Below are 13,950 nucleotides of genomic sequence, written 5' to 3'. Positions count from 1 at the left end.
ATTAGCTAAGCAACAAGCACTGGTCAGAACGGCAGAGTGGTACGTAGACAAACAGATCAAACCAGAAAACAATTCCGAGTTCACCTTCTGCACAGCACGCAGCCCTCATTCCTTTAGATGAACTGGAGCAGAATGACAAAATGTACGGACGAGGGGGATCAGGAAAACTGGAGTATCTTCCAGTAGGGAAGAGATTAAATAAATAAGGACTTTCTGATGTGGAAAAAGACATTATTAGGGACTGATAAGAATGATGGTACATAAAATTGTAAATGGCATCAAGGAAGAGACCATATACAACTATTTATTATTTCTCACAAGATAAAACAAACATAAATGAAGTGTTGGGGTAGCAGGTTACATGAAACAATCACATAACAAAGTATTTTTTCGCACAGCCTGTAATTAAACTGTAGCATTCACTGAAAGGATGTTGTGTATGGTAACAGGGATGTTTATCTTGGACAACAAAGTTACAGAATGCTTCCCAACACTTGGAAACACTACATAAACATACAGGGCTGGCCACACATGGCCTGCAGAAGAGCAGTAGCAATGACAGACAACTATATACATTTGTTACACATGCACGCGGTCCAACCACATCTTACATCCCCATAGATGCAAAGCCTGTGCTCAGATGTAGTCACTATGAGGAGATATGTCCCCTTATTCTTACATCTATTCCTGGGCAGGTGTCCCCCAAATTGTTGCCAGTATGGTGGATGCTTTCTATTCTACCCAGCAGCAGAGGTAGTCATAACTGCACTCCAGAGATATGCAGGTGGGGAGGGAGGAGGACAGGCTGAAGCAAGTTTCCCTCTTTAAGGATAAAAAAGCAAAAGCCCCTGTGTGCTGCAAATGTTCCAGCAATTACCTTCCAAGTGCGTTATCTGCTCTTCCACCTAAGCTACAGTTGAACGTGCCTAATCATCGGCGACATCAGCAAGGTCAGGCAGCAGTGCAGGCAGCTGCACTGTTGTCTCAGTTCTCTCTTTAAAACACGTGCTCCATTACACGGCATCTCCTGTGGGCTTGGGATCCTCTCCAGCCACTTTCCGCTGGGGTGGTTAGCAGGGGAAAGGGAGTGGTGGTTCAGCCTCAGAAGCTACTGTGCCGTGGAAAGGCAAGTGGTGCCGCTGTGCAGAGGGGGAGATCCTGTACACAGAGCAGCACCCAGGTCTCAAACATATCTGTTTCCTTGGCTAAAGCAGGGGCTGCAGAAATACAACTGGTTTCTAGCTGAATCAAAGCTCATTTTAGTCACACTACTCTTACTGTCCTTCAAAGCTGTTTTAGTACAAGATGCCTGCTTAGACCTTTCTTCTTTCACATAAATATCCAGTGCTGAGTTTTGCTGAAGAAAATGTAGGAAAGAAAAAATTCACTTGTCTAGCCTGGAGTCAGGAGTTTTTTCTTTGCCACCTGCACCCCTGCAGAGAAAAACCCAGGCAATGAGATCAGTGTGGAAGCTGCTGTGGTCTCCACCTTCCTCCCCAGCAACATCGTGGTGACCTGGGCAGGGCCACGGGGAAGCTGTGGCAGAGGGGCAGCTGGGGCTCTCCCGTGGCTCAGAGCTGCATCCAGCTGGGGGGAAGTCCCTCAGCCCAAGCCCTAAATCGTGGGGCAAGTCCAGATGGATGCTGCTGCAAGGCCACAAATCTGTTTCCCACACACGAAGGTGAAGAAAGGCAGAAGTTCAGTCTCACGTTCTGCAACACTTACAGCCACAAATCAGCTGGTAAAGAGCCGGAACCAGACAGCAAAGCGTGGCAGTTTCCCTTTTCCCCCCAAGGGGCAGGGAGGGACCAAAGTGCAAACCAGACCTCATTCAGTTCCTGCTTTCCTTATGAGGCTGTGCAAGCTGGTGACTCAGGCTACCTTGCAGTCTTGCTTTCTAGCCCATGTCTCTCTTCCCAGCTATAGGTTAGCCAGTGCTGAGCAGTGACTGTCTCCACGTCAGGCACCCCACGCATCATGAAGGCATCACAGAACATGAAGCAGCTCACCATAAACATGTTAGCACAGAAACAGTGAGGCTGATATATATTTGCCTTACTATTATATTTAATATTATCTTACAGGTTTATATTCACCCACACCTTCTCAATTGATATGACAGCATATTTGCTCTCAATGTTCCTACCACCTCAGCTGAAAAGGTGATGTGACTGTGTTTGCCTGTTTGGTTCAGCCCTCTCTGTTCCTCAGCAGTGTCACAGCTCAAAGGATGAAGAGACAGTTCCTGTGCAAGTGCTCCTTGTGCTGAGAGGCCACGGAGCCCAGTCTGGGCACCTTCCCAGCCAGCTACATATTCCCCACTCGGATCCTAAAGACAACTGAACAAGAAAAGCCCAAGAAGAAAAGGGGATGTCTGGTGTCTTTAGCTGGTCTTTGCACAGAACTGTCATTTCAGTTCACTTTTTCCCAAATACAGAGACGAGCAATTGGTCATAAGAAGATGGAACTGAAAATTAAAAGTAAAATGGGATCAGTGCTCTACTTCAGTTGTGTCTGGTATTCACCCCAGCACAGGCAGGAAGGAAATAGTTTGAAAACACCAGATGCTCTTTGCAACTGGTAGTTTAGATATATTTCTAGCAGGGATTTCTCCCCTCCCCAAGAAAACAGACACACATTCTCATTTAACAACTAATTGATTTATTTAACAATACAAATTTTTTTTTTTCTACTGCATGGTTTAGCAGAGAGAACTTGAGAAACAAAATTAGCTTCTTTTCTTTTTTTAAAGTTTAAATGTTTACACAAAAACAACCTTTACTTCAGTAAATATAAAATTTACACACAAAAAAACCTACATTAAAAAAGAACAGAATCATGACAAACCAACAAAAGAAAAAAAAAAAAGGATGGGAATTCAGTGTAAAGGATCCAATTGCAAGGAAGGCAAGATGGGGGCAACACTAACAAGGCATCCCACTTGTACACCTAGATATCGGAAGTTGCAGGTACAATATAAACCCAAAATACATTAAAATTAGGATTAAAACCTGTATTTTTATACCACAATATTTTATGATATAAATATCTGCGAATTCTGTAGGCAACACAGTTACCATGTGAAATACATAGTTTGCTCTTCACTGGGAAGTCACTGGAGTGGTGTACGAGCACCGTGTCACCCATGAGTGCGCTAATGGTCAGCAGTGTCCAGCCTGGATGTGATAGCCCCTTGTTTCTTTGCCAATCTGTGCTATTTCTCACACGTCCAATGACATAATGAGAAACTCTGGTCACCTTCAGCAGTGATTTCCAGCACTTCATCTCCTGGCATTAGTCTGTTACCTGACTTAGGCATATTCACCTGCCAGATCCCCTGTTTCTCATTCCCTTTTGCACTTTATAACCTGAACTCTAAAGCTATCTTGTAGCTACCAAGAGAGAATGGCTTCTAGGTTGAGATATTTGGGATACACAGTTCTTCAAGCCACCTTCAGGAATCTGTAGAAATATTTAAAGTAGGGTGGACGATTCATGGTCAGAGGTCATGTGATACAAAAAACAGTGACCTATATAGTGATGGCTAACTTTAGATCTAAATCTTTAACATTTTTTTTTCTATTGCTTTAATATTTAAACTTAACATTCAGTTTTCATATATTAAATGAGCAGGGCATCTTATTGATGGAAGTGCTACATTATCTCCAAAAACACCAGGTAGTAAGGGAGACTGTAAAGTTTAAAATTAAGTGTAATTTTAAAAAATCATTTAAAGGGATCAAGTCTCTTTCTTATAATCAATATTGTGACTGACAACCTAGAAAAGCTTAAATTATAAAACTATTAGTGACTCTACTTTTTAAACTGTATGTACTATAAAGCTGTATACCTTCCTTACTTACAGATGTTACAAAATTTCCAAGCCAGAAAGTGAAGGGGTGGGGGGAACATAATTGAAAATCTTTACAGATTTCATTTTCACTACACAAAGGCTCCTTTCCCCCCCAAGACTGTTTTCATGTCCTAAAAGTTTGATTAAATTTATTCTACTACTTTCTTTTCTGGGCAGATGATACAGTGTTCAATCATGCTTTGGAAGACCATTTTCAATGGGTAACTGTAGTTCTCTTGATCAGCAAGCCCAACTTACTTGGTGGAAACAAGAGCACCAGCCTATCTCTAACCTGGCCCTGGTCCTGCAAAACAATACGGTCGCACGACTCAGGCAGCCTGTTAGGAGAGCAGGACTGGCCCTGAAGCAACCAGCTACATGAACTTCTGGAGTAAGCATATGCAATGCTCTCATTCCAACTTGAGAAAGAGCCAACCAGTATTAAATTTAAGGAATTTGTAGAAATTACGTTTGTTCTGTAAAAAACAAAACAGGGAGAACTTAAAAAATCCACAGGTGTGCATTAAACATTTAATAGCAAGCCTTTGCTTATGTATATTAATTTAAGATTATCCACAGGGATCTGTGATACATTGGCCCTGCCTTGTTACTATAATTAAATTTATTCAAATATTAATTTAAAATAGGAAAACAAAAGAAACTACTCCTTGGGGAACATGTTTATTGTGTTTGAGATGATACACTGGGTGCTCTCTGAGCTACAAAGGGAAAAAGGAAATCCTTTCATTACAAACTGACAAAGGTAAAAGTTAAAACAGTTTTCACAACAGCATGTACCACATATTGGAAATAGATCTGGGTTTAATACAAATGACATAATTCCTAGTAATCTACAGCTACCTTTAATAACTTCATACAGATAATGAATTAGGCTAAAATGCACTATAATATTTGGTTGACTTCAGGAACAGTATCCTTAGTACATCACAAAATACATTTTGATATCCCAAAGAAGCAAGACTTGCAAGTAGGCATTTTAAACATAACTAATCTACAGCTACAAATTTCTACTCTTGATAGCATTTACCTTTTTTGGGGGCAGTATCCCAGTCTTCAAAAGGATAAAAGCAGAGTAGAATCAGTATAACATATACACAGAAGTCCGTATTGTAAAGGCTATAAAGATTTGTTGCACACTGCAAAGTTGCCTTCTGCACCTTCACACTGCACAAGTAGTTTGTCATTTATGTTGCATATCTCTTGGTCCACTGTCTGGCTATCCTGTCATGTTCTGCTCTGTTGGTCAGGTACTGAGTGGCTATGCTTCCAACCAGAGGGTCAGCTGCAAAAGGCAGGAGAAGATGCATTAGAAACCGTTCCATGACCCAAATCCACCACATTATTTAAAATACAGAATCCATCCCAAAATATAGTCTTTGTTAGGCCAGAAAATGCTGTGAGATATAGCGGGGTTCTTATTGTACAAGGCATTTCCACAAAGAAGCACAGAATCAATCACAGCATGGTAAGGGTAGGGGTTGGAAGGGACCTCTGGAGATCATCTAGTCACAGTGCTGGGACAACCTAGTGCCTGTTAGTGTCTGCACTGTAAGACACACACCACGGGGATGCACAGTTCGCTTCAGGAGTCACCAAGCCTTCCTGTCGAAGAGGCGAATCCACCTCTCCCTGACAGTTACCAGGGCTTCTGTATCCTCATCTCAGCACTGCTGCTCAGTTCCTGCCCAGGCTGCAGGCAGCTGCCATCTGCCTACTGACACCCGTCACAGGGCTGCTGCCCAGAAACTGCACTGCTTCCAGGGCAGTTCCCCCTGTCCAACAGCAACAAGGAGCTCTCTTTGCAAATCACAGTTCCTTGAAAAATAATCCTGGGAAATATATCTGAACATCGTCCCCCTCACATTTGCAAGATTAAATGCTTCAAATACCATCTTAAGAGAAGGGACTTCCAACCTGTAGGATTTGTGCGTTTTTAGCTCTAAAGAACTTTGTTGCTTCCCCAGACGGGCCACTCACTCGCTGCAGCTCCTGCAACAGACCTCCAATGACAGCAGCTGCCTTTCTCCACCAGACCTCGTGGAAAGAAGAGCTGAATGCTATTTGCTTTCTGGTGTGCCACGGGAGTGAAAAGAGCCATCAAAGATGGGACTGCACCCATGCAGGAGTGTTTCATTTCCAATTTGAAAAATCCTATTTTTTATTTAATCTGCATGCAGTCAAATATGCAAATTACATACCATGGCAAGTAAGTCAAACAACTAAGAGTGAGTGCTCAGTAAACTGCCAGCTCCTTACCTGGGTTGCAGTCTGTCAGAAGAGAACAAATAGACAGCAGAACCTTTGAAATAGTCAAAGCAGGGCTCCAGTTGTCTTTCAGGATATCCAGACAGATGACTCCCTGACTGTTGATGTTGCAGTGATAAATTCTGGTGCGGAAAGTAACCTAGAATCACAGCATAAGAAAAAGTCATCTGATGTTGCTCAGGGATGCTGCCCCTTGTCTCTAAGCAGTAGCAGCACTGGGGGTGCTCCCAGGTCTGCGAAGCTTCTGTGGAGGCAGCTCCTCACTGCTCGTTTCTTAAAACACAATTGTTTAACAGAAGAATGCAGACCTACTGTAGTCATGGCTACCTTTAAGATACCCACCATCAGGTCTATGGTGTGCAAACTGCTCTCACACAGTCCCTCTGCCTGGTAGCCAAAAAAATTAGGACCCACTTTGTAGCACTGTACGCTCTTTACTTGAGCATATTACGTAACACGAATGAGCTAATCACAAATGTAACTTTACTGTGGTTTCCGAAGGTGGAAAAGTAGACAGGATTTGGCTGCATGTGCAGTATTAGTTGATCTTTTCCTTTATTTCAAAAGCCTAAATATAGACCATGAAAATTAATATTTAACACTGGAGCATTATATTGTTCGTGTTCAAATTAGCAATGAAGTCTCTGCCTCACCCTTCATTAGGCAGGATATAAGATACATCCAAACCAATGCTGTCACACTGGCTAACAACATCCTTGTTTTTAAATTACTTCAAACTAATAATGGTAAAGCATGTAAGCATCATTCTGCACAAATAGGAAGTTAGATATGTTTAAGTGCTTTAACCACACAAAGATGAGATGATGAGGAATTTATTTCTTTTTCCCATACTAATAATGGGGGCGGGGGGAAACTCAGGATGTTTTCTCTACTGCAAATTGAAAAATTATCATGTTCTTAAAAAAACCCACAATATTTTCATGAGGCATTTGTGTACAACTCTGCATATCACTTCATTTACTTGGAGAATATTACATTTTGTGCGTTCCAAAAAAACTGTGAAATAGATTGAGGGCGCATTATTCTTTATGCCACAAACCTTCTGGGAATGAAAAAAAAAAGATATTTTATTTATAATGGCAACATTGTAGCCACAAGAGCCACAAGCTGTAGAAACTTGGGTGATATTTAGTGTTGGGAATGTCATCAGCATCCTTACTGGTGACTTGGGCAAGAGCTGCAATTTAGTATTAAGAGAGGGGACAAGGCAACAACCTTTAACTTCTTGGGTATCTGTTAGTAAATTGTGATTTCTTAAGTGTTCCTACTATTTCTGAGCAAGGAAATGAGATTTTAGTTTAAGTTAAGGTTAGTTTCATTTAATAAAAAGAGCTTTTGCTTAACAATATTTTCAAACAAGGCTGCTGATCTTGATAGTATTAAATGATTGGTATTTTACAATAATATCACAATAATTTACCCAATTTCAAGCCACAATATAATACTCTAGCTGTCCATCTAAACTTATTTTAGTTTTCTGTTATTTTACTAAAAAGTACGTCAAAATCTGTAATACAGAATCCAGTTCCTAACAGAAAAAAAGTTTATTACACATATATTTTAGTAGCTGGAATGAGAGGAGGGAAGCATAAGAAAGTCTTTCACTGTCTTCTATTAAAATTAGTATTTCTTGAATCTTAACTCTTGATCAGAAAAATCATCTCATTTATCGCTTGGTAAAGCTTGGACATCAGCATTGACTGCAGCAATCAGGAAACAAACACAGGATTTTCTGAAACCACAAGCCAAGATTTGGGACCTTGTAGTTTTCAAAGGACCATAAGCAAATTCCATAATCAGGAAGTGATGAGCAGTGGCTGCAAGTGACATTCTTCTCACATGTGAAAAAACCACAAACACAATAAAAACCTTACCCTTACCTTTGGTGGCTTGAATGGATAGTCAGATGAAAATGTGATATCCAGGAAAAAAACACCTCCTTCATATACAGAACCTGGAGGTCCAAGTATAGTAGATCTCCACTCATAAATGTTATCCCCTTTAGGACCGGCACTGTGTAAAGTAAGAGGAGAGAGAAAGTGTCAGGTGTACCATTGAGAGAGGTATTTTATGGATTCCCTTCTACATCTGTTTTGTTTGATACAAACCACTTGCCTACCTGAAACATCTGCCTAGCTTCCAGCTGATTTCAGTGGGCTCAGTGTTAAAACAGGCAGGAAAGCTGGACACTCGGCTGTCCCTTTGGAGATACCACAATGAACCAACTGACCATCAACTACTCGACTGTCACTGTCTGAAACTTACCCCAGATCTGCTTTCTTGAGTATGTGGTTGCTCTGAGCCTCTCCATCATGCCCTTCCAATGATATCATATCCATACACTAAAACAGTTGTGTATCTCAACCACATTCATCTTCTTCAGGCATTAAATGGATCATACCTTCATAAACAATGTGACTGTTTACACATATATTGATACAAATTTATTGCCACTTATTTCATAAGGTAGAGTGAAATGTTACACCCTTGGGCAAGAAAACAGGATGGGACAGGCAGAACCAAGTAACCTAGAGCTGAGCTTCTCCAGGACTGCTAATCCAAAAAAGATTACCACTGTTTTCTTCAGGATATACTTGTGTTTTGCCTCCAGGCAGCCAGCACTGAGACTACCAGCCCCAAATAGTTTCTTTTAAGAAGTACAATACTGAACACACTTCTCACTAGGGGAAGGGTTATTGCATAATTAATCACTAGAGCAAAGCTTGGAAAGAAGGGATAACGAACAAGCCTTTTCTTGACTTTTGAGACATTACACTTAAAGCTGTTCTCACACAGTAACCATCTAACCTCCTCTCAAAAAAAAAAAAAATCAAAGCACAATCTTACTTCTGTGTGCAAGGCTCAGGGTAAAAATTAGCATAACCTCCTGCAAAAGGTCCTGAATCTGCACTACAGAGATCCAAACTGACTGCTACAGGGAACACAGTGCTGACCTCACACAGGCATGGTGGACTCTTCACATCTATGCAGACAAGTCAATAATGCGGCACTGTAAGAGATCCTTTCAATCCTCCCCACCTCAGCAGCCTGCCAGGCACCACTTGCATCTTGCAGACACATGGTGAAGCGTCCCTCATCTTTCTCCCACTGTGGTCCCAGGGAACAGGCACTGAGGCCTGTCATATGCAACTGCACATGAAGCAAGCGACAGGGCAGAGCACCAAGCTGTAGCCTGGGAGTTTGTGGTTTCTGGCATTGCTCAACACTCAGAGAAGCTTCTCTGCAACCCTCCAAGTGTTAATACAGAACAAGGCATTTCCCACGTCATGTCACCCCATGTATTTGTCATACATATGTCCACAGTCTGTAACACTGGACATTCTCCTTACTGTGCAGCCAAATGTGTGGAGACACTCATCAGAGACAAGGAGTATGAGCTGCCTGCTCTACACATCTGCAGTTCCTGCACCAAAACGTTAGCTGGTTTTACATGTAGATTGTATTTGAGAAACAACCAAAAGCTGATTTTGATTATGAATTCCCTTTCAATTCATAATTTCCCAACATGCTTTTTATCTTGTGGATGTTTCATGTACCAAATGTTTAAACTGTTGCAGGCCTTTCATTAACAGGACAAAATAATCACAAATTTTGGCTGACATCCTATTTAATTAAAACAAAGAATATTTGATGGAGCCGTAGCTATTTTCCAGTTGCCAAAATGAAAGTAGGTAACAACAGTGAGCTGGCCTCTACAGCACAGCTACAAAAGAAAAACTGCAAGTGCTGTCAAAATAAAGTTGGGTCTAAAATCACTGATCTTACCTTTCTATTTGCAATCTATGCACAAAAGTGGAAGAGAAACAGCAGATACTTTTTTTTTTTGGGGGGGGGGGGGCAGGAAGGGGAAGAAATCCAGAGGCAAGGAGGTCTGTTTTTGATGATGTGATGGACTGTTCATACCCTCAGTGACTCCAGAAGATAATTCCATTCATGCTCTCTAAAAAGCAATTAGTGTAAGAACCGAAAATATTGGGGCAATAATGACAATATTTAAAACCCACACAGGCCACTGAAATGTTTTAATTAATTCTTGACATTCATCAAGCTTACAGCTAATTAGTATTGTGCTTGGAAACCAAATTTCTATGGAGCAATTCAATTTCAGCATTAGATGTCCTAATGACTGTTTTATAGTTTAATGCAGAGGTTAGTGCTCTTGCCTCATGTGTCAGGTACCTTTCTTTCATACATCTCAAACAGCTGGATGCAATTCAATCAGATTAATGAAATAGCTGAATTAAATTAGCGACATATTTCAGCCCAGTGAATCAGTCACAATTAAGTGCGGCACCAGTCTGGTGCCAAACTATCTGGTAATCACTCACCAAGTCAGAGCAAGGGCACCTACCAGCCAGTAGCCAGAAGCTAAACGCAGCAACTCTCTGCCTCTCACTACCCCTGGCCATAGAGAAAAGGGCCAGGCTGTAATGTGAGGAGGGGGATCGTTAACCTTGCCGGAGGAAGAAAACGCTGTGTCCAAAACCCTTCCTACCGCAGAGAACATCCTGCTGCAATGTCAGAAGTAACACAAAGCTGCAGCAATAACCACCCCCAGATAAAGGAGAAAATTGTTAAACAATTTCATTACACCTGACTGAGGCTGGTGAAATGTCTGTGTAACAGCTGAAGTGGTGTCTCACTTCCAGTGGTGTAAAAGAGACCCCTGCTTCACTGGCCACCTGAAAATGCCCACCGTTACTGCACTGCTGGTGCAAGGAGACACAAGCTTCATGAGCAGAGACAAGATACCACACTTGGCTTCTACCACTGGTCTGTTTCCACCAGGGATCATCCTTAGCCAGCCATACCCTACTTTGTCTTTTGTACACACACCAAGGTAATCTTTTTTGGAAGTAAACAAACTCACACTCTCTGAGGCTCGGCAGAACATACCAGCTGCATTCACAGCAGTCTTGGCCTCTGCAGTGATCTCCACAAGGACAGGACAGTGGGGCTACACTCAGGTGGATGACGACAGAGAAGAGCAGAAAACACAGTCCTGCCTCAGGCAGCACCCTGGCTGTGTACCGAGCTGCAAGGGAGCGCTGGAGCCCCGCTGGACTCTCCATCACTGCACAGCATCATCCTGGTGCTGCAGAAAGTCACAAGCAGGGAACTGCCTCTCCCTGGTGCCAAACTAACTTCTCTGTTCCCACAGAGAACAGCAGAAACCCCAGGCTGAAAGCTGGGAATAAGGAAGCTTTACTCTGTCTGCAATTTTCTGTTTCATTGATACGCACAGAAGAAATACTGTCCTTCAGTTCGGCATTAAAGAGGCTGGCACAGGAGGGGCTTCTAGAGGCTGTGCTTGAGCTCTTTACCCCCACAAGTTCTCCTGCTCTTTAAGACACTCTTATTGCAAGCACAGGCTGCAAGCATCTTGCCTTAAACCTCGAGAGCCTTGGTGAGTGACAGCCTAGGAACTCTCTTGCTCTCTACCACACTGGAGGCACAGGGCCACAATTGGGAATTTCCAATATTTTCTTCTCTTTTTTCATTGCCTAAAGACCCATTTCCTTCTGACTTCCCCCACGGAATCCATATGAACAAAAATGTCCCACTCTATTGTGTCCTTTAAAATACAAAATCCTGATGAAGCAACGATCTGATGACAACTTCAGTGTTTTGGCTACACAGCATACATGTGCAGTTCATTGCTGCAGCCTGCCACCCTCCTAAATTAGCTTACAGAACATCAAAAATTCAGTGAAGACAACACCAGTACATTGTCCATAAAGGAGCCACTTGACTGTTTTGGGTTTTTTTTTAAATATGGGCTACAAAAATCTCAGAGAAATAATGAAGCAAATCAATTGAAATGGCTTTGCAAAGTTAAGGGGTTTTTACTTCATCATAAGAGCTGGATTAATTTTCTTTAAATAAATTAGATAAATTGACAGAATACAGTTAACGGGCTACATCTGCTTCCTAAGTAAATATCCATTATGGCACTTCACTGAGGGATATATACCTGATCCAGATAAGACAAAGGATTTATAACCACACTCTATCCAAGCTAGTCTGCTGAAGAGATTTAATTTACAAGTGTGACTTCAGATGAATTTGAGAAGACGTGAGGTCAAACTCTAGGGAACCAGGGGGTCACACCAGGTCCTTTAAACCTAACTCTGCTGAACCCTGGCTCTCAGGTTTCAGGAAGATGAAGAACAGCTTTGCCAGCACAGTGTTATGAGCATTCACACAGATGCAGCGGCATTCGCACCAGCAAGAAGTCTCTTAACGTTCTGATGCAGTGGCTACAGAAATCAGAATTCAGCATTTGTTACAATCCACTAAATCAAAATGCACTAGAGCTCTCCATATGGAAGAAGCTGCAGGATGAGAAATTTCCAATCTACATGATGCTAGTAGCCTGCTGCTTTCTGCACTTGCTAAATGTGCTTCTCCTGTCAACAGTGCTCTTCTGAAACGTGAGGCTCTAAACTTGGTGACAGAATGCAACTTTACCGTACTGAGACTGAGACAAGGTGAAGGGTGAAGGAAAATGTCATCTAGCTAGACCTGATGTTAATTCTGTGTTACACTTCATGATGAGAAACAATTTGAATCTATAAGAGGATAGAACTGAGGGGAAAAGCCAAGTGATCTATTGTTTAGGAAGCTTCCCGACAGTGAAGTCTGACAGACTCTAAAACGTTAATGAGCAGTGTCACTGGGACCATAAAACTAAAGGTACTGGTCTGTACGCCCAGATGGCCATTGTGGGTGCCTACATAGCACAGGCTTAAGTGGTGGAATATTTTCCTATATTCTCCTTATGAAGGCCCCACACTTAGTTCTGACACTCAGGCAGGTATCACAAAGGCAACAGCTAACAAACCAAGTGGGGTACCTGCAGTGAGGGTTATGTAAGGCAAGAGCCCACTCTATCCTCCTTAAACTCTAATCTCAAGATGAGATTCAGCAAAAGTTAAACTCCTGGAGCTCTTCGCAGACTGCTCCACCATAGCGACTGTGTCACAACGGTGTCACTGCGATTTTTACAGCAATGTAAGTGAAGACAGTTTTTTAAGAAAGGAGTAAGATATCCTTTTTGGTTTTTCTTAATTCAGCTGAAGATACTAAGGAAAGGAAGAATGAATGCCCTTAAATATGTTCCACAACCCCATACTTGAAAAATCCCCTTCGCAAAGCTACATAGTGAGTTTTGCAAAATCCCCAACACAGCTTCAGAAACTGAGTTTTACCAGCCCTGCTGTAAGAAAGACACTCAGCTCGTTACCAGCATGAAAGGCTATGCTCTAATTCAGTACCATGCCACTAGAGGCTAATGGGGCTTTAACAGATCCTAACAATTCAGGCAAATACACAGATCCCATCTACAGTGAGTCTGCCTGCCTCGCCATCAAAGCTTCCAAGCTTGATGAACTCATCCCAGTGGAAGGAGAAAGCATCAGGCTCAGGTGACTTCAAGTTATCACAGAGCTGGGGCCTCATATGTACCACATAGGATATGGATACCTCAGACTTCCCAGACAATCAGAGTAGAGAGATCAGTGACTCTCTGCAGCACAAGAAGCATCTAAAAACTCCCTAAAGCCAATCTCACAAGGAACCAAGGGATATCTGCCTGGCACAAGCTCTTAGAGAGTCAGTTTGGCATTATTTTGTGAAGCCTAAAGAGAGCATAAATCACCTACCAGTAGCTGTATTTTAATGTTAAACATGGGAATGGAAGGATGCTCAGATTATTTTCCTGCTTTGATATTTTCAAATGTATCCATTACCTCCCCTCACCCTCTTTT

The 13,950-nt window shown here is 42.1% G+C and overlaps 1 protein-coding gene across 1 annotated transcript in view; it reads right to left on the bottom strand.

Annotated features, from left to right (window-relative positions):
• Positions 1 to 2,650: 2,650 nt before the first annotated feature.
• The window catches only part of UBE2E3 (ubiquitin conjugating enzyme E2 E3), a 57,950-nt gene continuing 46,650 nt past the window's right edge, over positions 2,651 to 13,950 (bottom strand). Inside the window, exons 4-6 of the mRNA XM_084265253.1 lie at positions 8,041 to 8,173; positions 6,131 to 6,278; positions 2,651 to 5,156 (exon numbers count right to left, since the gene is read on the bottom strand). Coding sequence (XP_084121379.1) covers positions 5,059 to 5,156; positions 6,131 to 6,278; positions 8,041 to 8,173 — 379 coding nt within the window. The 3' untranslated portion in view covers positions 2,651 to 5,058. The remainder of the gene's footprint in view (positions 5,157 to 6,130; positions 6,279 to 8,040; positions 8,174 to 13,950) is intronic.

Source organism: Gallinula chloropus (assembly GCF_964237585.1).
Source record: "Gallinula chloropus genome assembly, chromosome: 5".
Lineage (NCBI taxonomy): Eukaryota > Metazoa > Chordata > Aves > Gruiformes > Rallidae > Gallinula > Gallinula chloropus.
The sequence above is the reverse complement of the archived record's forward strand: the minus strand, read 5'-3'. Positions and strand labels throughout refer to the sequence as shown.